Raw genomic sequence first — 26672 nt, forward strand, 5'->3', positions numbered from 1 at the left:
TAAATTTTTGTGTGTACACAGGCAATTTTTTTAATGAAGCTGCAGATTATAAATGAGTTAAGAGTTAATATTTGACAAAGAGGATATTAGAAGATATAAAAAACATTTTGTGTAATGAATTTACAAAAATTTTGTATTAAGAAACAGTGCGTCTGGTTGATGAATGTTGCTTGATGAAAACATTATAATTTTTTAATTAAACTTACTACAACTTATTTCGGCTGCTTTAAAAATTAAACTTAAATGCACACTCTCAGCACTTACTTAGAATGATTTTAGTCATTATCACAATAAAATGATAAACTAAACTTAGAAGTTAAAAACATAATGTTTAAGACTCGTTCAGCAAATTACTTTGCACATGCTACCCCTTCTTAACTCTAAGTCCAGAACATAAAACTGCCCAGCTGCTTAAATTTCCCACCCACAATTCAGCAAAATTAATTAAATACACAGATATTTTAACTTTTATAGCAATTAAGGTAATAGCTACAAAATAGAATATTACACGAAACATAATAATAACTACTGTATTGTGAATTGATTAGCATTACATGCTATGACAAGTGTAAAGGAGAGTGGTTGTTGATTAATTTTCTCCCTTATTATAATTCGCTGTGGGATAACTACAATATGTACGCATCTTAATTGTTTTTGATGCACACTTGGCAGCGACTGACCCTGGTACGCAGATTTCCAGCCTTCAGGGTTTCAGATCTCGGTGCTGAGAACTGATCTCGCTCCTCGATTGTGGCCAGCCAGAAGCTGAACTTGTTGGCAAAGTAGTGGCACGAGCCTCTGGCACCATTGCACTCTATGAATGGAGTTGCCCTGAAGTCTTCAAGACACGAACCTGGACTAGCCAGAGACTGGCCGCCGCCCTCCGCTCCGGCAGCAGTGTGCTGATTTATTATAACCAATTAACGCTTTTCACATAGTTTCACTTTTGCTTACCATGACAAAGCTCCAACCGATCCACAGGCCATTCCAACCTGCCGGACACTCGGGAATGTTGTTCGACTGCGAGTGGACAGCCATCACATTTGCTGGAACTTCACACACGGCACATCTGAAAGTTCATAAAGTTGGTTTATTTTCCATAGAAATATTGATTGAGTCCGAAATTACCTTGAAATGTATTTTTTTATTTCTGATTCCATAACAGGCATCATGGGTATAGGAGCCGTAGTGCTCAGCCAGTAAGATTTGTCGTTTCTGCTAGCGTAATTGCAGACATTGTTGAAGTCGCAGAATAGGAACGGCATAGTTGAGAATTTCTTAACACAGGATCCAGCAAATCCTTAAAAGCAAATTAAAAATTAATAAATTCACTCAATATTATAAGAAGAAAATACCTAAGTCTTGGTGGTGGGCTTTTTCGTTTCCTTCGATGTAGAGCAAGCTGTAACCATCCCACAGCTTGACATGTCCAGGTTCACACAGAGGCACTTGAGAGCTTTGGCTGTGTTTGACTAATAAAATTCCAGTCATATAGTCAGGGGTGGTTTCACACGGCTGTCCAGGCAAGCCCGAAATACCAGGCAAACCGTCAAGTCCCTGTAACCAAACATTTATTTAATGAGAGATACTAATTTTTGCATAAACGAAATTTTTACATACATTTCGACCAGGAATACCATCAATACCAGCGTCACCCTTTTGACCTGGTGGTCCCATGGGGCCAGGCGAACCATTTCGGCCGGGATCACCTTATAACAAAATATTGATTAAAAAAGTTTAAGGTGAAAAACATTTGCTTGCCTCTCTCTCCTTTCGGTCCAGGCAGTCCATCAAACCCACGATCACCTTTATCACCCCGTTGTCCAGGATAGCCTTGCTCACCTGATTAAGCCCCTTTTTTATATTAACAAATAAAATCAATATAATACTTCCATACCAATCATCCCCTTTTCTCCGGGTTTCGCAATATTTATAGGTGGAACAAAACCAGGCACACCTTGTGGACCAGTCGAACCCTTATCTCCTTTTAAACCAGCCACACCAGGAAGGCCTATAATTAAGTATGGGAAGAAATAGTAAATTGAAAAAGTGAATTGTTTGATTGATTCATTATTTCATGAACACATACATAAAGTAGCCAGCTTGGCACCATAATAAAAAAAAAATTACACACATACATGGCCTTCTAATAAAATGAGGTTTTTAATCAAACCTGCAGGATTGAATGTTAAAAAATACTGAAAGAGAGCACTAGAGTAGCCTAATTTGGGGGTAGAACTTTAACTTTTTAAATTTTTTATCACTTAAATTCTCATAACTTTCTTGATAAACTATGTAATTATTATCACCTATTTTATATGGGGTGAAAGCTTCTTCAGACCCAATAAATTAATATTCTTCAAAATAAATATTGTGTGTAAACATGCAAAAATTGATGGCTCTTAGCTGTGAGCCTGAGACATATTATTATTTTAGTCAACAGGGTCAAATTTGTAAGAAAATTTTAAGTTTGCTTGGCTACATTTTCTATAAACTTGAGAAATCTCCATTTTTTCCTTTTTTTAACAGTCATCAATGATGTAAAAAAATTGGCCAACTTGCTTATATCTGTGGCTCATTGAAAAAACTTTAATAAAATAATATTTCGAAATAACAGACCTGGAAAACCTCGATCTCCTTTAGCTCCGGGCCAGCCAACTTGTCCAGGTGTTCCGTCTTGACCGGCATCTCCTTTTTCTCCATTTAAGCCGTCACGTCCGGGCAAACCTGAGAAAAATAAAAAATATTTCAAGGTAACAACACATATCTGTAAGATGATTCTATTTACCTGATAATCCTCTTTCTCCTTTTGGTCCCTGAGCACCAAAAATACCAGGGGGACCAGAGTCTCCCTTCATACCAGGGACACCAGCTAGACCCATATTTCCTTTCATACCAGGAGGTCCATCCAAACCAGGTGGACCTTGAACACCAGGAAAACCTCGGTCTCCCTTCATTCCTTGCAGACCAACTGGGCCAGGTAAACCAGGTGGGCCTTGAACACCAGGCAGCCCAGGTAAGCCCTGTTTGAATCATTTTATTATTTAGAACAAAAGAAAATTGAAATGTCTCTAACATTGTCTCCTTTAATTCCTTGCAAGCCAGGAGGCCCCTCACGGCCATGCTTTCCTGAAAGACCAGGAAGGCCTTTTTCTCCTTTGATAGTCATTCCAGGTAAACCTTTTAAGAAGATCATAATATTAGTATATCATCAAAAATTTAGAATTTATTATAAACAGTAAATTACCCTGGACTCCAGGGTCACCTATATCGCCTTTCATGCCTGGAAGCTAAAACATTTCCATGATGTATTAGTTTACATAATTATACAATTTATTAAATAAATTAATATACTTTTTTATATATATATTTTTTTGAAAGAAATATTTTTGCTACAAAACAATAATATGATGTCCAAAATATATTGCATGCTCAGCAATGCTCTATAATATTTCCGAGAATGATGACTATGACGAGTAATATTGATATACTTTATTTCAATTAATTTCAATAATATAAACCGAGCAGGATTATTATATTGCTTATTAATTCTAGTCATAGCATTTTTTATAGATTGATGTAAATTTAAATTGAAGTATTGCTGAACCAGAGGTGTTAAATATAGTATCGTTTACTGACTGACAGCTTGATAAGGTTTGAAATTTTTCTTACCCCAGCTGCACCGGGAAGGCCTGGAGGTCCTGATGGTCCGTCAAGACCTCTTTCTCCCCTAAGGCCTAATCAATGGATTTTATTAAAGGTTTATATTTAACAGCGGTTAAAGATTTTACCTGGTAGACCATCAAGTCCCATGTCACCCTTCTGCCCTAAATATCCTTTTGCACCTGGACGTCCTGGCTCGCCTTTCTCTCCTTTGACGTCAACAGTTGGACCTGATGGTCCCCTGTCACCTTTGTCACCCCGCTCTCCCTGCACACCGGGCAAACCAGGCAAACCTAACTCACAAAAGTGAGGTCAGTTAACTGACAATTAAAAAAAATTATATTTACCTGGGGAGCCAAGTTCGCCCTTTAGGCCCTCTAAACCAGACATTCCAGGCTGACCTTTGTCCCCCTTTTCTCCAGGATAGCCCTGTGGGCCCTCAAATCCAAGATCACCTATATAGTGTAAATGTCAAATTGTGTCACGGGGGAAAATTATGTAACTGTATTTCCAGACGCACCTTTATCCCCATCAATTCCGTCAACGCCTGGTGCTCCTGGCGAGCCATACGTTCCTCTCTCCCCCTGAAATAATCATTTCAAAATGTTTATAAAAATTTGTAAATTATTAATTTAAATTAAGTTAAGTTAAAAGTAACAGAAACAAATTTTAGAATGAGAATTGAAAAATATAAAATACCTCATTTGTAATATTTAATTTTTCTGTTTTATGCATGAAAGCAAAATGCATTTTACTCACCTTATCCCCCTTCATTCCAGGGAAGCCCTGTAGTCCTGCGGTACCCTTTTCTCCTGGAATTCCATTAGCACCTGGCCGGCCTGGAATTCCAGCATCTCCCTTAGGCCCTTCTAGACCAGGCAGGCCAACTGCTGGCCGCCCTGGTTCACCCTTTATTCCTGGTCGACCGTCGAACCCAGGTGTTCCTACAACATTCTAGTTTATTGAAAGGTTCAAGGTTCAAGAAACCAATTGTGAAAAATCTACTCATCCTAGTGCCTCTAGTGGCTCGCATTTATGCATTTATAGAGGATTATAATGGATATTCCAGGTAAATACAGTAAATACATAATATAGTGATAAATAATTTTAAGCTCATAAGCATATAATCATAGTGTAAATGTGATGGAAAAATAAGAAATTTGTTTAAATTCTTTATGTGTCTCTGACACTTATTATAATAAAAAATTTCATAGAAAAATTGGCAAAGGAACTAAAAATAAAATATTTAAATTACATTTTTATTTTAATATCGTTGAATTGGGATATAATAATATGAAATGCAATTTAAATTTGACTGACTGACGCTAATTACCTAGATTGAGGGTGATTGAGGGCAGAGAGTTGTAAAATCTATACACATACCTGGTGGCCCTTGAACGCCTGGAGGACCAGGCTCTCCCTTTTGACCTTTTTCCGAAACTTGACCCGCTGTACCCTTTTGACCCTAAAGATAAAAATGTTCTTTTAGTGACGAGAGTTATCTCAACTGTAATCAAATAACTTACTGGTATTCCGGGGAAGCCGCGTTCACCTTTCATTCCGTCAATTCCTGGTAAACCAGGTATTCCAGGCGGTCCCATGATTCCTATATCACCTTTCGGACCAATAGGACCACTTTGACCCTCTAAACCTGGCCGACCGTCTACACCAGGGATTCCATCGAATCCTCTCTCGCCCTTGTCACCCTTCAGACCTGGTGAACCGTCCATTCCAGGTATTCCCACAAGACCTGTTTAGTAAATAGCAATAAATATTATGAAATATTATTCAATTAATTTCACAATATTTTTAGTTTACCTGGCAGCCCTCTAGGACCAGGGTATCCACGAGGTCCTTCTACTCCAGGCACACCTGCGTCTCCCTAAAGTAAAATTAACCCATCCAATTAAACTGTTTGGCTTGTAAAAATTTCAGAATTTATTTATAAATACTATTAGCTGATTATTTTTACTAACACCAATGGGATAGAAAAAACTGAATTTAAAACGTAGGCGTGCAAATTTTTTGAAAAGTAATTGCTATGAAGCTGCAGGCTTGGCCGCTCTCACTTTTTCTGTTCTCCATGCTCTGTTCCCACTCCTTGAACAATATTATCTCTCTGCTGCCACACTCATTTATTTTTTTAATTTTTTTATATCAACTTCAGTTGACAACTTGATCTCAAATTAATAAATTTCTATAAATAATGGTTTAGCTATAATTAAACCACATGAATTTTATCTTTTAAGTGAGGAAATTTTATAACTAAAAAAAAATAAATAAATAAAAATAAAAGAATTTAAATTTTCAAGAATTTATATCCAACATTTTGTTTATGTAGGAAGCAAAAAACAACAAAAATAGCACATTTTTTCCTCCGCTCCCAAAAGCAACAGAGCATTAACTTGTCTTGAGATAATTGACAAACAATGAATAACAAAAACATCACAGTGTATAATTAATTAATTCAATTCAATTGAATTAATTTACCTTCTGACCAGGAAAACCTGGAAGACCTTGACGACCCGATTCTCCCGGAAGTCCAGGCTCGCCTTTATATGAATAACCAAAGAATTAATATTTTATAGAAAGTTATATGCTTCTATTCACCTTTTGACCCTGGCATACCGTCCAGACCTACAGGACCAGGTAAACCTGGTGGACCAAAAGGTCCAGGTTCACCCTTGAGACCGTCAGAACCTGTCAGACCTGAAAAAAATAAAAAATGGAAGTGCAAAGTACTATTTTATCACTTTTTCCTTAAAATATCCTCAATAAGAGTTGGAAAGAAAAATGATAGTGTAAAAGGAGATTTTTCGATTGTAATTAAAAATTATTCAGAATGGTTATTTTAGCAGGAAATTTTCATGAATGGTGAAGGAACCTACCTGGCAGCCCAGGAATTCCGGTATCTCCTTTTTCACCCGGTAATCCTGGAGGACCCTGTAGACCGTTGGCGCCATTTTTGCCTCCTAGACCGGGAAGACCTTTTTCACCCCTAGGTCCATCAAGACCAATAGGGCCTGGTGGACCGACACCTGGAATACCTGATTCGCCCTTTGAACCTGAATAAAAAAAAATAGATTGATTTATTTGCAATCAGGTCAGAGAATACATTTGGAATGTGTGCTTAGTTTTAATTAACAGAATTAAATATAAAAACCTTTATCTCCCCTAAATCCTGGCTGGCCGGGAATCCCATCCTTCCCGTTATCTCCTGGAAAGCCCATTGGCCCTCTGTCACCTTCAGATTAAAATAAAAATTATAAAAATGTGCCAAAAATAAATTAACCTAAAAAGGTGAAATGCGAACCCTTTATTCCTCTTATGCCTGGCAGACCTCGAGGACCAACTGGGCCTGGGTTTCCAGGAGGTCCCACAGCACCAGGAAAACCCTAATGCAATAAAATAATTAATTTTTTTATTTTTCAATGCAAAAAATTTAATGTATTTACATCTGATCCTCTATCACCCTTAGAGCCAGAAGGCCCAGGGGGACCTGGTGGACCTGAAGCACCTTCTTGGCCTTGAGATCCTTTTTCGCCTTTTAACTGCTGGGCTATAGTTTCTGGTGATGGACAGGCGCCTGATTGACAAATTTTGAGTAAAATTTTGCAATATGCTTCAAAAGGGTCACCACGTACCAGGCTCTCCTGGAATACCTTGAAGACCCATGTCTCCTTTATCACCAGATTTGCCGGTGTTGCCTATAGGTCTGTTACGAAAAAATTGAATTTAAAAAAAATTTAAAATTAGGCAACAAAATTCAGTCCAGACAAATAAAATCGCACAGCTACCAGCAGCCAATGAAAGTGCATCGGCAGAGTTTTCACAATAATATGCAGAAGGCATATTTTATGAAGGACATCAAGTTTAATAAATAATATATCCCTACATCTTAATAAAAGGTAAACCTTAATAAATGTTAAAATAAAGTAACAAGCATGTTTTTAGCCTTTATCAATTTATGTGATCATTCAACAAGTACTCACTTCTCCCCAAAATCATAATTTTGTTTTTAATACCAGTAATAATTGAATGAATATACAAAATAAATTTGATATTAAGAGTAAAGATTTAATTTAATGAATAATTTATGTTAGCGAAAAATAATAAATAATTTAATTCTTAAAAGGTAATAAAATCTGTAAGAAATTTACCCTTGAGGCCCGGTAATGCTGAAGCCTTTATCGCCCTTGATTCCAGAAGTACCAGGTCGTCCGTTTATGCCATCATTTCCAGGGAAACCGCGCTCTCCCTAAAATATTATGAAAATAAGCTCAAAGGAGATTTTCAAGTTGATAAAACATAAAGAGTACTTTTTACTTAAAAATCTAATTATCCTTGTAACTTATAATGTTACAACAGCCACATAGATCTTGTTGTTTACTTTAACATTGATCTCCATAGTTTGTTAATGAATTATATATGGTAATATGTAATATATTAAGACAACTAAAACATTAATTTTAAATCACAAACCTTATCGCCTTTAACACCCGGGAAACCCACTTGACCGGGTAATCCTGGCTGCCCTGGGAATCCTCTGTCTCCCTTCGGACCAGCTGGCCCAAATTCACCTGGTGGTCCTCGATCTCCCTTTATTTCCAAAATATTACTGTCCGTGATCATCGCATCTCTTCCTGGAGATCCAGGTGCACCAATATAGCCTTGCAATCCATCTTTACCCTATAATGAATAAGTATCATGTGTACGACTGATTATGATATTTTTCAAATACAAGGAAACGCGTGCAAAAGATCATGCAAAAGTCATAAATCAATAACAACCAAACAACAGTATAAAAAATTTAAAAATTTTAATAACTTTAAAGGAAAAAATATTGCATTCAACAGCAAAAGTTAGTTTTCTAAACAAAAATAAAAATTATTAAAATTTAATAATAAGAAATACATTGAATTAAAAAATTATGAAATAAAATAAATAATATTATTAAAATTTTAATACTCTACCTTAAATTATATTAAAGGTATTATTTAAATATACAATTTTTTTGTTTGCTTATTATTATTTATAAGACAGATACACAAATTGATATTTTACTATATTTCTACTCTATCAGTTATCAATTCTTTTATAGTTTCGCAATTGATCATTCAGTGTCATTAATTTTGTAGTTTGGATTTTATAATTTTATCCCTTACCGGCAAACCATCTTGACCTCTGGGTCCTACATCGCCTTGGTCTCCCCGTTCTCCAGGGTGCCCCCTTTCTCCAGGTGGTCCACGTGCGCCCTTGAAAAATAAACAAATTAACTTAAAATTTTTCTGTGCCTAAAAATATGTATTTAAAGTTGCAGATGTCTTTTAATAATAAGACATGTAGACTATAGAACGAAAGCTTACTTGTAAACCTGGGAAACCAGGACTTCCCTCTGAGCCCTTTTCTCCCTTTGAACCCGGTCTGCAGTCACTGCAACGACCTCCAATATCACCTTTATCACCAGGCAAACCTAAAATCGGAAAACTGAAAAAACCCCTTCTATTAAAAGCACAAATCAAACCTTGAGGGCCAGGTTGGCCAGGTCTTCCGTCCCTACCAGCATCACCTTTAGGACCCGGAACACCAGGAATTCCAGGGGTTCCTAATTTTGAATCTCCAGGAGTGCCAGGCGGTCCTCGATAGCCCTTGATTAAGAAGATTTAATTAAAGAAATCTATCACAAACTTGGAAGTAATAGGCGATAGGCGCCTGATAATGTTAACTTTTAGTTTGAAAATATAAATGGTAATATTTATGAAAAATACTTTTTAAAAATGTAAAATTTTTTACAGCTGCTCAAAGTGTAAAAAATTGAATTTTTTAAATTCTTTAAGATTGATCGAGAAATCTCGTTTAAAACTATCAAAATTGATAAAAATATTCTTACTTTCTCTCCCTTCGAGCCCTTTTCACCGTCTCTGCCAGGTAAACCATCTATACCACGAGGTCCCTCAATTGAGTTTCCTCTTTCGCCTGGTGACCCTCGAGGACCAGGTGGACCAGGTGTTCCCTGAAAACCTCTAGGGCCGACAAGACCTGGAAACCCTTGCAGCCCAGCCTCGCCTTTACTACCCTTTTCACCTGGGAAGCCTTCAGGACCAATCAGGCCAGGTATTCCGGTGCCACCTTAAAAGCGCAACAAAATAATAAACTATGTCTAATTTATCCTATTTTTTTGAAGTTATTGTACATATTGAAATCGCGTGGATAGATGATTTTAAACCCTATTTGAGTGTAACGTATACAAGTAAAATAAAAAATGATTTTTTTTTTTACATACCTTTGGGTCCCATTGGTCCTCGTAGCCCTGGCTCTCCGGGGAAGCCATCCAATCCTAAATTTTTAGTTCTATAATTGCATTTTAAATCATTGATCAGTAAGACAAACCTTTAGGGCCTGGAGAACCTGGGTAGCCTCTAGGTCCCTGCGGCCCAGGTGGACCAGGACGCCCTTTACCACCCTAAAGAAGAAAGTTTGGTTGTTTTACGCAAATCACTATCTTAAAGCAAACTTACACCAGGCGGACCAGGAGGACCCGTCAGACCTCGAGGCCCATCAGAACCGTCTAGACCTGGCTCGCCTTTGAGACCAACTCGACCAGGCAGACCAGGGATTCCCTCCATTCCACGGTCACCTTTTTGACCGTGAGGGCCCAAAGGTCCAGGAAGGCCATCACGACCCTATGGATTTTTAGGGTTTTTAAAAATTTCGCTTGGATTTTTTCTAAAGCCAATATGAATATATTCTTTTTTTTTATTATATTGTTAATTCTTCACAAATCAAGTGGGAACATGAAAAATTAATAAAATCGTGAAAAACAATGTGGAGAACCAATAATTTTATAGGAAAACACACGTTGCTGAAATGCGAGGACCTTTAAATTGAGGACACACACCAAATTGAGCGGACTAAGTAAGCTAAAATTAATGACGTAATTATACTCACTCGAGGACCAGGTGGGCCTGGCAAACCTTTTTCGCCCTTCATGCCAACCTCACCTAATCTTCCTGTTTCACCTACAGGACCTGGTCCACCTGCGGCGCCTTGTATACCAAATTCACCCTATTGTATAGCATATTACGTATTATTAAAATTTTTGAAGGAGCATAAAATTTGTTCATTACTCTTTCTCCTTTTTCTCCCCGTTCTCCTTGGGGGCCAATGGTAAAGTTAATGCTATCACGACTGAAAATCAGAAAGAAAATTAGAAGAATTTAGATGCACAAGAAATCGCCTTACGGTCCTTCGGGTTGAATTTGAAAAGTACCAGGGGGGCCAGGCTCACCCTTGTCCCCCTTATCTCCTGGTCCACCGTAAATTCCTATGCCCATTGCTCCTTTCTGACCCTTTTGACCAAGTGGTCCTACGGGTCCCTATTTGAAACAAGTGTATTATTATGATTTGTGTATACAATTTTGGTATTTTACAGGCGAGCCAAGGTCTCCCTTCACACCAGGCACGCCAGTTGGGCCTTGCATACCCTGAGGACCGGGTAATCCAGCTCGGCCCTCGAACCCTGCGCAATTAAAAAAATAAGTGTTGTGGTAATAATTGCAAGGAGAAAACGTCAAACCTGGTTCGCCCTTTTGGCCTTTCTGATGGGTGCCTGTGCGAGCTGCTTCTCCTTTGTCACCTTTGGGACCTGGGACACCAGGAATGCCCCGAGGACCGGGTTCACCATTAAAGCCAGGCAGACCAGGTGCTCCCTAATGAATTAATAATTTTTATTGTCACAAAAATCTTCTATCTTCATAAATTTTTAACAACACAAAAATTAATAATATTGCATTTCTGTTAAACTAGAAATTGAAAATTTTGAGAATGAATTATCACGTATGTAAAATTTTTGTCTTCAAACTTGAAATATTTCAGGAATTAAAATATGAATTTATCAAGTTATGAGAAATGTATAAAAAAAAATTGTATAAAATAATATAAATATTATTCTTACAATTAGTAATGAAATGACATGCTAAATTTAAAATTAGCGTTCCAAATTAAATAACTAATAAAATTTTACATTATTTTAATATATAATTTTAAATTTATTGAGTAAATGAGTATTATAATAAAATGTAAGTTTATTGTTTGAAAAAATGTTTTAAGAAAGTCGTAAGATTTTTGTGTTTGAAATTTTTCATTAACTCAAAGACAGAATTAGCTTTAAAAGATAAACAAACTAGTATATTAGCAAGTAAATGTGCGTCTTGTGGCCAGTAAAATTTATGGTTCCTAAAAAATCACAGTGAGAGAAGATGCGCTTTTTGATAAATGCGTGCCATTATGATTGAAGATTTGCATTCGTCTCAGTCCATTTAAGTCTGCGTTGAAGAGGAAGAGGGCATGAGGTCATGCACATTAAGACAATTACGTCATGACAAAAAGCAATTGAAACTGGGTCGTATCTTGCGCAGAGAGCGCGGCTCTTTTTTCGCTTAATCTGTCGCTTTTTGTCGCGTGGGAAGCGAGGCTCGAGATGAATGCGCCTAGGAAAGCAACACACATGCCTGCAGAACGCAGTACTGCGCTTGATGTGGAGAAAATATTGGGTTACATTATCTCGCATGATTAAATAATTAGCCCCCGCATGCGCCACCAGCGATGAACTCTCTCGGCGCCTTTCAACTTCGCACATGCTCCTAATTATTTAGCGATCTTTTCCTTTTCAATTGATGAAGTTAAAATGAAAGAGTTACAACAAAATTATAAATTTGTTGCGTTCACAATGCTATATTTTATATGATTGATTTAAGCCAAATATATTAATTTAAATAAAAAATTTAAATGTTAAAAAAAAACCAAGGGTCAATTAGATTTTATGCAATTAGGCCGACCTCTCCTGTTTCTTTAGATGTATAGAGAAGAAGTGCCAGAAAATTTAAAGAAATTTGATAATCAAATTATAAATATAACGAACACATAAGTAAAATTATATGTGACGTATTGTTTCAAAATCCAGAAAAAAGTGTGCCCTGAAAAAATCGTGGTTTCGTCTCTTCAGGAGCATCAAGTGGCAGTAGCGCTGAAGAGGGACTACTTGCGGGGCTATAGGCTTACACATTCTGCGGTCGAAACAAGTTCAATAACTCGGTAAGACGCGGTCTTCGCGACAAACACGATCCAGTTTCAATATCTCAATGGCACACACAAATAATAAAATTGCGAGCTGAAATCAACCAACTTTAAATTTATATACTCACGTCTGTTCCGTTGCAGCCGTCAAGGCCGGGCAGTCCCTGAGCACCCTGAGGGCCCTGGACACCAGGTACACCGTTGATTCCGGGAAAACCGGGCATCCCCATTTTACCCTAACAATAAGGTCAAAAGTAGTCATAGTTTTCCAATTGTTTTTTGAAAAACTCACTCGGTCACCTTTAGGACCTCGAGGTCCCTGCGGACCTGAGTCTCCCTTATCACCTTTAGGGCCTGGTAGCCCTTCCATTCCAGGGTAACCTTGCTGTCCCTTTTCACCTGAAAGTCCTGATAGTCCTGGTGGACCCTGAAAATTTGCATTGGTTGAATACAATGCTATGTGAAATTTAATACGCTGCCCCTTGTTGTTTGTAAATAGCGCTGTCGTGCATAATTTAATAGCACGGTTTCCGCATCTCAAATAGCACCCAGTCAACTAACTGGGTACATATCACGTTACTTTGCTTTCTTGAAATATTCAATTGGGTACATTGCTAAAAAATTAGTGAAACGTCGGCGAGTCTAAAGTGCGTGGCGACACAGCCTTCACCTTCACTCCGTCGTCTATAAATGTGGAACAATATTTTTCTATCCATGTTGGAGGTCTCGAGATAAACCCTCGCAAAGGTCAAAACTTTGGAAGGCTCTATTGTTTAAAATTTGACCCCTTAACATTTATAGGAAAAGTTTCGACGATTTCAGAGTACAATTTTGGTGCTCACCATTGACCCTTTCTCTGCGTAACATCGCGGCCCGCCTCCGCCGCACAATTCTCGGAGATTTACTTGTCTAGTTTGCCTTATTGCTACGGACGAGGAGTTAACTTCTTTGTCCACCTGAAAAAAGAAAAAGAAAATGATTAAATGTCAATTAAAGAAAGTGCATTATTGTTAAAAGCTCTAATTTTGAAACATATATATCAGAATTATAATTTATAATTTCATTAATTTATAAATCGATTGATTTGAATTTAAAATAATTTCGTAGTAGGTTTTTTGCCATTAATTTTTGTCATCATTACTATTACTAATATTTTATGGACGTATCGCCGCACATATTGCTTGCGCCTTTGTGGTTTAAAATCAGATCTTTATTTGATTCTCAATCAGACATTCCATTATACAAACGGCCTCATTTTTTGACCATTGCCCACGACATTTTCCATCAAGGACTCAAACAGTCATGCTTGTATTTTATTTTACTTATGAATTGGCTGAAGCTTTTGTGTGATCATACAAAAGCAATCCCACGCAAATACTTTAATCTTGCTATGGAAATCTCGGTTGTAGAAATTCTATCTGCAAATGCTTTATTAGTATAATTATTTATATATAAATATTTTTCTACTATTAATTTATGAACCACTTATTATTTCTCACTAAAATTGAAAGGCAGAAAAAAATACAGCAATATAGGATAAATTATAATTTTTACCCTCTCTTTAAGTGTTTCTGTTTTAATTATAATTTAACCAACTTTTTCTATTACTTTTTTTAATATGGTTTATTTTCTTTTCAAATTAAAAGGATGATTTAATGAAGTAGTTATTTGTAGTTGTAAAAGAAAATATAAAAATTAGCACAAGGAGAGAAAGTAATAAACGGCGGTGGCAATGTTTTTGGTTTTGGCCACGTAAATCGAGTACTGTGTGAGAAGGCGTGTTTTGCTTAGTAAAAATTTAAGGCGTACCACCGCATGCGTTTTTTTTTCTTTTTTAATTTCATATTATTCATCGTATGTAACGCGATATTCTTGAAAGCACGCCAGCAGCGATCCAAAAAAGTGTTTGCTCGACGAGCTCAAGTGGCGGTCTAAGAAGGATGCTGTCCGTCTTTCTCTAAAGTTCAGTACAAATAGATGTAATTCATTGCCGGCATGTACTGCCGCGCTCTTAAAATTTCAGTTGACGTCGTGATTCATGTAAACAATGATGTCACTTGGCAAGCCACTTTTTCTACTTTGCATGTGCGCCGGCTGCTGCCCCTTGAGCACATGTACAATTTCACAGAATCTGGCGCTGAATGAAACGAAGAGAATATTAAATCATAAATCACAGCTTGTGCTACATTTTTTCACACAGGGTAGGAATTGAATGTCGCGTTCTTTCCTTCGGAGAAGAGCATGTGGGCGGGAGGAAAATGCGACACTGCTGATAATAATTGATATTGGTGCCATGTGTCGTCGATTTATAAATAAAAATTGCAAGAGCGCGTGGATGCAGCAGGCGTTCCTTCCGGGCACGAGTGCAACAGAGGTCATTTCTCAACTTCCGACAACTGTTGATAAGAAGTGCACAAAGTTGAATCATTATGATAAACTGCACAAGAAAGTCGCAATAATTGAACTTTGTAGCCAAAGTAGTCTAAATTCTTGAAATTTAACGTTTTACTTTTTTATACAGAATAAAATTGTTTCATAAATTTAATTTATATAGGAAAAATTTAGAATGTTTAACAAAATCCACTTGCAAAAATTAATATCCCAAAAAATTCAAACATGATCGACTTGTGATTTTAAGAAAAATACGGATTTACAATTTTTCTGCATTTTTTGATTTACACAATTGCAGAATGATTTATGCAATATGTTCTGCAGCAATGTTAAGCAGGTTGCATTTTCTAAATATAATATTTCTTAATGGAAAACTATCATAAAACTATTGGTGCAGCTTGATGATTTTGGGGCAATTTTAAAACATGTTAAGTCATTTATGAATTTGCGAATTTGTGGGAGGATAAAATGAGCCGAAATGAGAGCGCGTATACAAGATCAATAACCAGAGTCTGCTAGAAAGGATGGAAGCCCGGAATTGACAGAATTATCATACATCCCGTGCTCGCAGCTTATCTAATCGAGCAGCTTTTCCTCCGCGACTCTCACAGCAGCATCAGCATGCTGCTCGCTTCATTAACAAAATCCAGAGAATGAACTTTATGAATGGCACCCACTGTGCTCTCGATCATGCTTGAACAGCTTCCAGCAGTAAAAAACCTGCAGCAGCTTTTTCCATTGTGCTAAGCAAAAGATTCTTTATCTTTCACAAAGGAAGACGAAGCATAAAATTTTCCTTCTCATTTCGCCCCAACCCTTCCGCCGCAGCATCAGAGGTGTTAATCAGCGAGACGCGCGCGCGAGGTGTTTATTTTTTCAGGACGCTCCGATGGCGCACACCGATGTTTAGATTACACCCGGCCGGCGGACAAAAGTCTCTTTTAGGACCCGGATTATTTTTAACCCTTTACTATAAACTGATTTCGTACAAGCCCCGTCTGGACTCTCTTGAATCTTACATTAAAATATGCTTAAAAAATTAATTTTATTGGAATTTTTTTAGAATAAGTTAAAAAAAGTAATTAAATTTTCAGCCTACACACGATTGAACAACAAAGTGTATATTATTTTGTTTGATTGCATCTACATAGGTCGCTGGTTTTGTGCTGTCAATCATTGCGTCCGACAAACTCAATTGTAAAACGCGATGCTGATTAATTCAAGCTTCCAAACTGCGGCTCCAGAGGCTAATTGAAGACTTGACAGACTCGGCCCGGGACTCGTTTCCTTGAGCGGGGCCAACGCAAGATCTGAGCATTGTGGGCAAGGAGAGGCGTTTTTCTCGAAACGCAGGGACTATAGGAGGGTTGCGTGTTGAGAGAAATCACAGACGCGATGAGTAGTAAGTTTAGAGGTTTGCTTCTCAAACAATCCAATCGAGTGATGAGAAATTAGTTAAACTAGACACGAAAGTGGTGCTGATTGAATTTGGCTGGGAAGAGCATAGACTAGGGCGTGGTAACAAAGAGTTAATTGAAGGTCAATGCCCTTTAAGATCAAGATTATATTTTTAAAGTTAAATTAATAGATTTTATATCTGAAAATGGTTTTTACTGCAACCAGGCGTGAATAATTTTTTAATTAGAAGATGTAATTTTTTAACTCTTTAATCAAACTAAAAGTAAGTTTTTGACGGCAGTTCAATATAAAATTTAAGGATTAATTAAATTACATCAGAAGATTTTCAGAAATGACAAATTGTTAAAATTGTAATTTTGCTTTGTTTTATAAAAAAAGTTGAAGAGATATTATTTAAATAGATTTTATACAAGATACGGGACTTGAAAAGTAATTATGTCTATTGTTCACATAGCTGGCTAATCCTTTGGCAGATAAAATCAGTTGTTAGGCCTGTTGGCCTCATCAAGAGAATTCTTCTCTCCCAAATATTCTAATAAGGCGGTATGATAAACGACGGCTTGATTGAGCATTTGACACCGAGTGTCTCTCAAAAAATTTATGATTGCCGCGGATGAAAAATCATCACTTCTCCTGCACGCTCTTCTCTCTCGCTCTCCAGAAAAAGCCCGTTCTCTTCCTTGGCCGCTGATGAAGTATTTTAATGACGCGACTGGAGTTAAATAAATGCATCCATGCACATCATGAGGGCTTTCAACCAACTGCCGAGTCGTTCCCGGCGTTTATTTTGGGACTCTTGAATATTATTCCGACAAAAAAGCCGGCCGTGAACGCCACGGGATTCTCTTTCACCAGCAACCAACCCAGCGTGCATGCTAATGAGGGTGTAAACAGCTTAGCACAGGGTCACGTTACATTTAGAAAGGGGTTGACAAATATTTTGATTTATTAATTAATATATGTAATCTGAATGAAAAACAAGTTCCAATTTTTGGATATTTGTTGAATAAAAATTTCTCTTCAATGAAATATGGCACGCAATGACCGACTTACTCGACGCCTACTCGTTCCTTATTTTCAATGAGCTGGTTCAATAAAACTGGCAACACGACCAGTTGAAAGTGCAGCAATTGTTCAGTTGATACTTGAGTGCATCGATTATTTTTACGCTGACTCCCGTTTGATCACTGCGATTGAATGCAACTGGAGAGTGAATAAGAAACCAGAGAAGTCAACCTTTTTGATTTGTGACAAGTTGAACTTGTAACATGCGGCACACCTCAAATAAAAATAGTTGGGGCTGGTTTTAACTTGGATCAGGATGACATTAAAAGTACACTCGATATGTAAATTTTTAAATTTGATTTAAATTACATTAATAAATAATTATATTTTTCTGCATTATCAAAATTGAACGCGTTATGAAATCATCAGAAATTGTTCAATTGCAATTTGCCGCTCGGTTGCATATTAAGGGGTTCACTGTTCACTTGATCGCTGCTCGCGTCATCCTTGACATGCACAACTGGCTAATTAACTTGTTATGCCACTAGCCTGGCATAAATCAATTGGCCAATTTTTGCACAGGCCGAGCCAACTGAAGGCGGCATCACGCGTAAAAATAAATTCGTGCCCCCGGACACAATGGATGAATAGCGAGAGCGCGTCTTGTTTTATGTTATAATTCCCTGCTGTGTTCGCGAACGTGTGTGTTACTATGTGCGCTGCTGAGCGAGAGACGTAATCAAAAAGTCGTAAACTAAATGGGGAGGTTCAAAGGACTGCCTTGTCACACTTGTCCATCTCACTGTCAGTCTTTTATTGTTTTACATAGAGAGCTTTTGTTGGACGCCACATGTGCATTTTAATTGCTTGAACTGTTGTCATTCATCTATTTTATTAATTGTGAGAAAAACACTGAGAATGAGAAGGAAAAAAAAACAGCAACGATTTTTGTGAACTTTAGCTATGAGATTATATAAATTATCAGAATTGTGGAAATTTCAATTATTTATTGGCAAATTATTGGTTAATAACTTAAAAAAATAAATTATGTATTCGTTAAATTAAAACGCGAGAAGATCACCTTGCCATGCTTTAATATTTTAATTAAAAGAATAAAATTTAACAATTAATAAAATACAATAAAAATTAATTTATAATTAAAGTAATAATTGTTATCTTTACTTAAGTTGTAATTGTATATGCACTAAATTTATTTTATTTCTCATTTTTTGACTTTGAACAAATAATGCTATTTTTATTTGTCTTATTAATAATAAAAAAAACTTGAATCTTACTGATGTTCTTATTGATCTCTGAGATTGCCGATCTTGTGACAACAAATTGATCCGAGCAGTATAGAGAATGTGGACCACGAATGTCCGGATTCATCTCGGGGCCGTTGAGATTTTTTTAACAAGATAGGGCACCCACTCGGGGCAGGTTTTGCTCGCAAAGCGCGTGGGCGCACTTCTTGCATGTTCCTCTCTTTCTCTCCGCGCAACACTGCCGGCAAAAGACGGCGTGCAAATAAATGGAATCGCGCCGTTCGGGGCCCTACAAAGAGGGACTAGCAGTTTTCGTCACATTCATGTCAGTGTAAAAACTTTTCAATTTTATCCGCGAATTATTTCGACGCTAATACGACAAGCTTTTCCAGACTAACGCTTGGCAAACCTGTTTCCAGAGGGGATTCCTTGAAAGGGCAAAATATTTTTGTCAATTTGCCGTGGATTGTCGGCATTTCAGGTCCCTTTATTCTTATAGATGAAAGTCTTTGAATGACTAGACCGCAGACGAGGAAAAAATGATCAAAGAAGTTCATCGCAGCTTTGTTTGATTTAATGTACATGCGGAATTTGTGTCACAAACTTTTTGTCCTCCATAGCGTACAAAGGCATGCTGTGTATGGAGGAAATCATTTTTTAAGGGAGACTCCTTATTGATAAAGTCTGATTATGTTTTTATAAAAATGGTGGTAAAAAATTCCAAATTTTCCATTTATCGCAAAAATGTGCTTTTAATTGTTGTTTAGGACTTTTTTTACTTTACTAATGAATTTATTTATTTATTCTCCATTCAGATACATGAAATACACAACATCTTACATCAAGAGAGCAGGAGTCTTTAAACATTCAATCCAGATATTCACTGTACCCTAAATGAAATAAAAAAATTAGGAAATAAATTTTTTAGAAAAATGGTTTGAAATGTGCGTTAAAAAATATTTTCACAACACTTCCAAAATTTTGAAATTCTTGTTAAGATTTTTAATATTTAGCTTTTAAATTGCCTTTCTCTGCTCAGAAGGTGGAATGAACTTTTTTTTAGATGATCGTCGATTGCAATCTTTTATTTCTGAGCCGTGCTCATGCAATAAATTTCCATGATGTGAGAAGAGCTCGCGCTTACTTGCACCGGCGTACTCTTCAACCTCTAAAAAGACGTATACATTTTATGACTGAAGCCCACGCACTTTTCCAAGCAATTAAATTGACAACAACAATGCTTTAAATGCATTAATTTTTACACCTTCAGGACAGGAGTTATTTTTACAAGAAAAGGTTGAGCTTGTCAGTTTCAAATGTTAAGCTGTCCTACACTTTTTTTATTTGATTTCATCTTGGCGTGGCGAATCGACAAGAGGAGATTTCGTTAATGGCGAATCTCCAAAGTTGGAGGCCGAGGAAATCGGCGCATATGAATTTAATTTGCGGCGTTCTCACAAAAGGAAAAACAACTCAATTTAAAAGTCTGCGGCTCTGATTATCTTGAGGTTGAAACTTTCCATGCTCTGACTCACAAACTGAGATCACTTTGAGCACTCTTCACAGTTAAATTAATCAATTTTTTATGTCTCTAGACAAATACTTCAGTTTGAATTGAATAAGCATTTGGTTTGAATAATAAGTAACCATTAAATATATATCCAAAGCAGATTGAATAAAGATTTGGTACGGAGACGGGACAGCTGTTTCTCATTCCAGAGCCGTCATCTGTGACAGAAAGTGGTGCGGGATCAAATGCAACATATTATGAGAAATTCTCATTTTATAATAATCAAGCCCCATCGCGGCTGCCGCAAAGAAAAAAGTCCAAAGAAGCAATAACCACAACACTTTAATGTCTGGCCGAGCAGTCATTTAGCCGCCGTGAATGCTGCAAGTGTGTGTGTGACTGGCACATAAATATAATAAAGAGATCTCTCGCTTGTGCAACTGCGCTCAGGCGTACGCAAAACAGCTCCTTTTAAGGCAAACGGCACAATAAGTAATAAGGAAAGCGGGTGTCGACGACTTGAATCATCTGATCCAATTTTGAAAGATTTAAATTTTCAAAGATTTATTTTTAGAAAGGGAATAAAATTTGTAATTAGAAATTTAGCATATTGATGGAAGAGAGACAATAAAAAAACATGACTTTCATTTTAACTTTACGATTTTCCGTTTCCAAGGATGTGAAAAACGACGTTTCTAAGAATTTTGTACGCAAGTCCCTTTCGCTTAACCCTTTTCGAGACCACCTGTTACGATTTTTGTTCCCAGCCGGTGCACGGCACATTTTAATCCATACGATAGAAATAGGCCGCGATGAGAATGATAAATGAACTGGTTTTTGTCGCAATTACTCGCCGGTCGTTGCTCATAATTTCCCATCATTGACGGGTGAAATTGATTGATTTTGTGCTTAAGAGCGCTTTACTTGAGCTATACATGGTAGTGAATTGTAATGAATTGGTACGATCATATAATTAATTACCGCGACCATATAGACCTGCCACAATATACAAGACCGTCCAGAGATTTTGATTGAGACTTAACTTGATCTCCTTTTTAAGCCGCCGTCGCCAATTAATAGGAGTAATAAAAATCTAGTCAAGAGAATCTTTCTATCTGTAACAAGCCAGCGATGAAAAGCCATGAACAAGCCAAACAAAATAATAAAATTTAAGTGAACATTTAAGTAACGGCACTGCAATTGGGTGAAAGAGGATATTCAAATCAAATAGGGATTAAAATTGTTTTTTGTTTATTAACTGAGATTCAAAACTGCCGCTATATGGCTAAAAAAAATAAGAAAATTGCAAATTATTGATGTGGATTGTTGGATATTTATTTTATTTTTTTCCCATTGACTTTGAGGCTTTTTCAATTAGCTTGACGTCCCAAACTCTAAAAGCGATAATACAACCAAAGTGAGCTCACGTCTGGAAAAGCAACGGCAAGCTGAGTAGCTCTGTATAAAAAAACGTTTGACAAGTGGCAAAATTATAAAAGCAAGCAATTAAATAAAAAAAAATCACGTCAAAAATATTTTATCTATTTTCAAGTGACTTTGAAATTTATTTCATGCCTATCATTGAAGTCAAACGCATTATATTACTCTACTCTGAAGTGCTATTCAAGAAGAGAGAATTGTGTATCACGGAGCACGAAGTTGAGAGGGATGATATGTGGGTTTCAGATGACATCACCGTGTGTGCATAAAAATATGAAACAAGTGAATAAATTACAATGTGAATTGTATTTCTCCTGCCTGTATACGTTGGGAAAGCTATTCAGTGCGTCTCGTCATAAAAATCACAGCGCGGTTTATATACATTGTATTATTTTGAAGACAAAACTTTCAAATTTATCCATGGTTTTTGAGCTTTTTTGAGCAAAATAAAAACGAGATAATTCGTACAAGTAGTCATTTCATAAGTTAATTAATTCTGCATTTCCTAGAAGCATGCAAATAAAAAAAAACTAAATCACGCCTTGCAAATTAAGTTGCTAATTAAAATTCAAGCAAAAAATGGACGCAGGCATAAATAGAAACGCTTCATTACCATTGCAATACATTATAATTAGAGATAATTAGACTTGATAAACACACATGGCGATGACTGAATGGCATGTTTGTTTTTACTCATCTCTTCTATTTTTTGTAAGACACATGCCCTTCTCCATACAAAAAGGGGTATATATCGCTTTTGCTAGCTCATCTGGTCTCGTTGAAATGAAAGAAGAATATGTTATACAAGGAAAGAAAGTATAGGATTCCAACAACAAGAAGCACAGTCCCATTTTTCCACTGTTATTTTATCTCAGGCACCATAAATATTCACAGGCATGCCTTTCACAGTTCAAATCCCTCTTGCGATGCAAAGAGCTTAATCTGCTGGTGCATCTGGTCATTCTCAGAATTATGCACTTGTCTCGCGTCCTTTAACTTGCTACAGGGAGTTGCTACTTGGTTAAGCAGAAATTTACTGCGGAGGCGAAGAAATGAGAATGCGCCGTCGATTGCAAAAAGCTCCTCACGATTTAGCATCATTGATTACGGACACAAATAATTTATGGAAATAAATCGGTAAAAAGAGCAAAAGGAGAAGAAGAAAAACATCTTTTCAATATACCCTGTTTGAAAAGATTTTCATATTTTTCCAGACGAAATAAATCTCCATTAGAGCTCAAGCACTCTCAATAAAACTGGAACTCACTACTTTTACGGACAAGACGTGGTGAGACGAGATTAAAAATTTACATAATGGATTTATGGATTTCCAGTGCGGTGGCTGACATATTCACTTTTTTTTTTAATTCAAGCTCCCGAAGAAAGAGTTGATTAGAGCAAAACCCATTAATGTTGCCAAAAGCTCGGGAGACCTTCTCGGTGGTCTTAAAAAAGGGTTTTCCTCGTCCATGTTTGGTTTCTTTAAAAATCTACGTGCGAGAGCTTCTCGGCGGAATTCTGCTGTTACATGCTGTAATTACCGCAGCGGTCTGGAGAGCGGCTTTCCAGCACACTTTGGTATATAAAACAGTGCAGCGTAATAATTCAAGCCAGTGTCTTCTTCTTATACCTCGGAGGGAGTTTTCGAGCCGGCGAGCAATAAATTTATTTAGTGTGCCCATAGACACACACACATGCATTATTAAACGATTTATTTATGGATTTCTTGGAAGACTGCTCGCTAGCTATGCATCTCGTCAGCATATACGTCTGGTGAAAAGGTTAAACAAACTCTGGAGGTATATTTTTCTACCAATGTCTGGTTGAGAATATTAGAGCAAGGGTATGAGAGTTGAAAATTGCTGTGATCCTTTGGTTTTTCATGCAGTGCAAAGGCAAAAAATGTGCCCAATGAGGTTAAGTAAAAGCAGCCTCTTAAGTCTTAAGATAATAAAGATAAATCAAGTGTGCGCGTGAACTCATGACATTCGCAAAAAATAAGGAAGATTACATGGCGTACAGAGAGGTCAGCGTGCCAGTGCACTGCACTTGGTGATATTTGATTACTTTTCCCATTCATAAAATTTGTTTACTGATTGTATTAATAATGTGGTCACATGTTCTTGAAAAATACAGAATAATATTTTAATACCTTAGAAACGTTTAATTTGTTTGTTGTCAAAGACAAATTTTATAAATATTTTTTCTTATAGCCAATTCGAAACTTTAAAAGTTGTGCAATAATTAAACTGAGGAGAGCAGAAAATTAATTTATGTAAACTGAATTAATAAGCAATATGTAAATTATAATTATTAAAAGTATGCAGTAAATGAAATAAGCATTAAATAATTTTAAATTTATTACAATGGATTAAAAAAGTAATAAATAGTTTATTGATGTTAAAAAGTAAAGATGCGAGTAAAATTGGGCATTGTGAGGCAGCTATTGAAAGTTTCTCCCGGTCGCGAGCCTCTTTGCTCTCCATCCATATGGGCGGTCGAGCAGCCGACCTTCTCTTTCAGCCGCTTCAAAATCTCGCATGTACCAAACACATTCGGCCACACAGTTATGCCGAGTCTAACGAGGTACCATGCATTACAAATTGGCTATGGTGTGCAGTAAATGGTTATTCCAACGAAATGGGACCCGACCAATTTGGCAGATGTGCATCATTCGTTCATGCTCTCCAGAACAATTCCTATTCATTATTATTATTATACGGTGCGCTTGCAGCAGTTTTAAAATTTCCAGAGAGCCGATCGTAAATTTTACAGCCGTGGTGTGCTCAAAGAAGAGAAAGGTGATTTTCAGCAACCGATTTTTAACTATTCCCTGTAACTAAAATTTGTACATATAATTCAAAACGCTTATATTTGAATTAAAATTTGAACTGGAATGAAAATAGAATTGATGTCTTCATTTCTGTTTGCGCAAAAAGCGGCGAATAATGCTGAAAGAGACTCACAGAGAGGAAGCATTCTGTTGACTTAACGAAAAGTGACATCATAATTTTTGCCAGCCGCATATGTGTACTTTAAAATATTTATCTCTCATTGACAATTTCCACTCAAACGAGCGCAGTGAGCGGGCGTGTTTGTTTTGTACGATATATATATATATTTATTCGACATCCTTTGCGTGGACAAATTCTCCAGCCGGCACTTTTATCTCGCGGTCCATCACATTCGAATGTGAGAGGATTTCTGAAAAATTTCATTGTTCGCGTTTTCGGCAGCAAAATCTGCCCGGAGCGTCACCGCCGAGCGTTGAAATCTCCGGCGCTCTTTATATTATCCCGCTGCTCTCGCGCGGGAGGAATTCTTTTTCCGCGGCAATAACACGGTCAGTCCAGAGAAATGAAAAGGATCAGTCCGTGGTCACCTCCCCTTTCTATTGTTGGCGCGGGCAAAAGAACCGACCCGACACCCATAAAAATTTGATGATGGATAATGTGCACTTTTGCTGGTACTCACCTCTAAACTGTGCCCGACGCTGGCAATTGTGAATAAAAGTATCACAAGCATCCTGCGAACAGAAATTACATGATTTAATTTGGTTTCTAAATTGATAACAATGGATATTTTAATTTTTTTTTTTTATTGAAAAATCGTGCCGAATGGATGTGTGTTAAAAAGTGTGTTGTCCCAAAGGGAAAGATAATGTGACAATAAATGCGCAAAACCGGTTTACAGCTCATTGCCCACTCGGCCACCAGTCGCTAATAAAGGCAATACTTTTACCATTGTCTGAGAGCTTGCTGAATTTGCTAATTAATGCACTAATTAGGAGTTGTAGAGAATTGTTTTCAACGCTAGATGGAGATTTATTAGTGACAAAATAAAGTAAGAATTAAAAAAAAGCAAAATCCAATAGAGTGCACAAGCCGATAAATAGTTTTTTCTTAGCTTTATTATAACCGTGTTGTAAATTCAAGTAAATAAATGGAATGAATAATTTTTTTTTTTTAAATTTGAATATTACATTTTTAGATCCCAATATTTTAGTAACTCATAAAATTGAAGATTGTATTAAAAACTCAGTTTCTCCCAAAATAAAGGGTTAAATTAAAATTCAGTACAAAACTATTAAAATGATTGTGGAAAAATTTAAAATATTTTGTTATTAAATTGAAAATAAAATATTTCGAGTACTTGGGTAATTTAATAATTTTCATTCAGAGATTGTTAAATGAGAATGACCCTTCCCCTCCTCCCAACAATCCCTACCCTCGGACACGGCTCCCCCCACCACCGACACGTGTGGGTGCAACCCTTCGTTCTCCACTGACGTCACGTTTGGCATACAAACGGGCAAAATGCACTTTCCCAGCAAAACGGAAAAAATGGTACTCACTTGCAAAAAGTGCCGGCACAGCTATATAAAAGTCTATGTCCGAAAGGGTTCATGTCGGCGAGAGGCCGATTCACAGCATCGTGTCCGAGTCGAGCACTCGCGCACTCTCACCGTCCTGCCCCTCTCGAAGTACCAGAGGCGACTGATCCGCTCGCCCTTCTTGCCTCCGTCTCGGCATCCACCGAGGGCGGAGCCAAAGCGAGCGCCGGATGGAGGCCCTCGCGCCGGACGCACGCACGGGGGTCAAAACCGAAATTCCGGCCGCCCCCGCCCCCGAAACACCCCCGGACACCCTTGACAGCTTAAAAAAACCGGTCGGATTCAACGTCGTCGGTGAAATGTGCAATTTTCCGGAGATTTCAACTGGCGAAAATGCGAACGACTTGGAAGGGTGTCCGGAAAATTCGGAAAATCACAGAGCGCCTCGGAGTTTGCGGCCGACCGGCTGGATTTTTGTCGCTGTTTGAGACTAACTTTTGAGAGCAGGCACGGCACACAGGAGAGGTTGTTCTCGTCGCGGAGATGCTGTGAGGACCGAGTGGTGGGGGTC

General features: G+C 37.3%; 1 protein-coding gene across 1 annotated transcript; it reads right to left on the minus strand.

The window, feature by feature from the left end:
• Nucleotides 1-525: 525 nt before the first annotated feature.
• LOC132200330 (collagen alpha-2(IV) chain) lies at nt 526-26598 on the minus strand. The gene is made up of 45 exons (XM_059625724.1): nt 26123-26598; nt 25243-25294; nt 13581-13694; nt 13031-13165; nt 12867-12974; nt 11240-11372; nt 11094-11182; nt 10906-11039; nt 10791-10851; nt 10612-10728; nt 10182-10346; nt 10054-10126; nt 9947-10000; nt 9554-9792; nt 9188-9311; nt 9030-9136; nt 8829-8918; nt 8146-8352; nt 7824-7921; nt 7308-7378; nt 7119-7249; nt 6977-7058; nt 6827-6907; nt 6552-6728; nt 6274-6372; nt 6154-6215; nt 5482-5545; nt 5190-5413; nt 5047-5128; nt 4423-4607; nt 4184-4247; nt 4011-4118; nt 3792-3956; nt 3673-3737; nt 3248-3290; nt 3077-3180; nt 2789-3023; nt 2620-2727; nt 1898-2011; nt 1762-1842; nt 1621-1709; nt 1356-1557; nt 1129-1300; nt 955-1069; nt 526-902 (listed from the first exon to the last, which is right to left on the minus strand). The coding sequence occupies exons 1-45, from the start codon at nt 26173-26175 to the stop codon at nt 645-647; spliced, it is 5334 nt and encodes a 1777-aa protein (XP_059481707.1). The 5' UTR covers nt 26176-26598; the 3' UTR covers nt 526-644.
• Nucleotides 26599-26672: the final 74 nt, after the last annotated feature.

This window comes from Neocloeon triangulifer, unplaced genomic scaffold (assembly GCF_031216515.1).
Source record: "Neocloeon triangulifer isolate White Clay Creek 2 clone unplaced genomic scaffold, ASM3121651v1 ptg000014l, whole genome shotgun sequence".
Taxonomy (NCBI): domain Eukaryota; kingdom Metazoa; phylum Arthropoda; class Insecta; order Ephemeroptera; family Baetidae; genus Neocloeon; species Neocloeon triangulifer.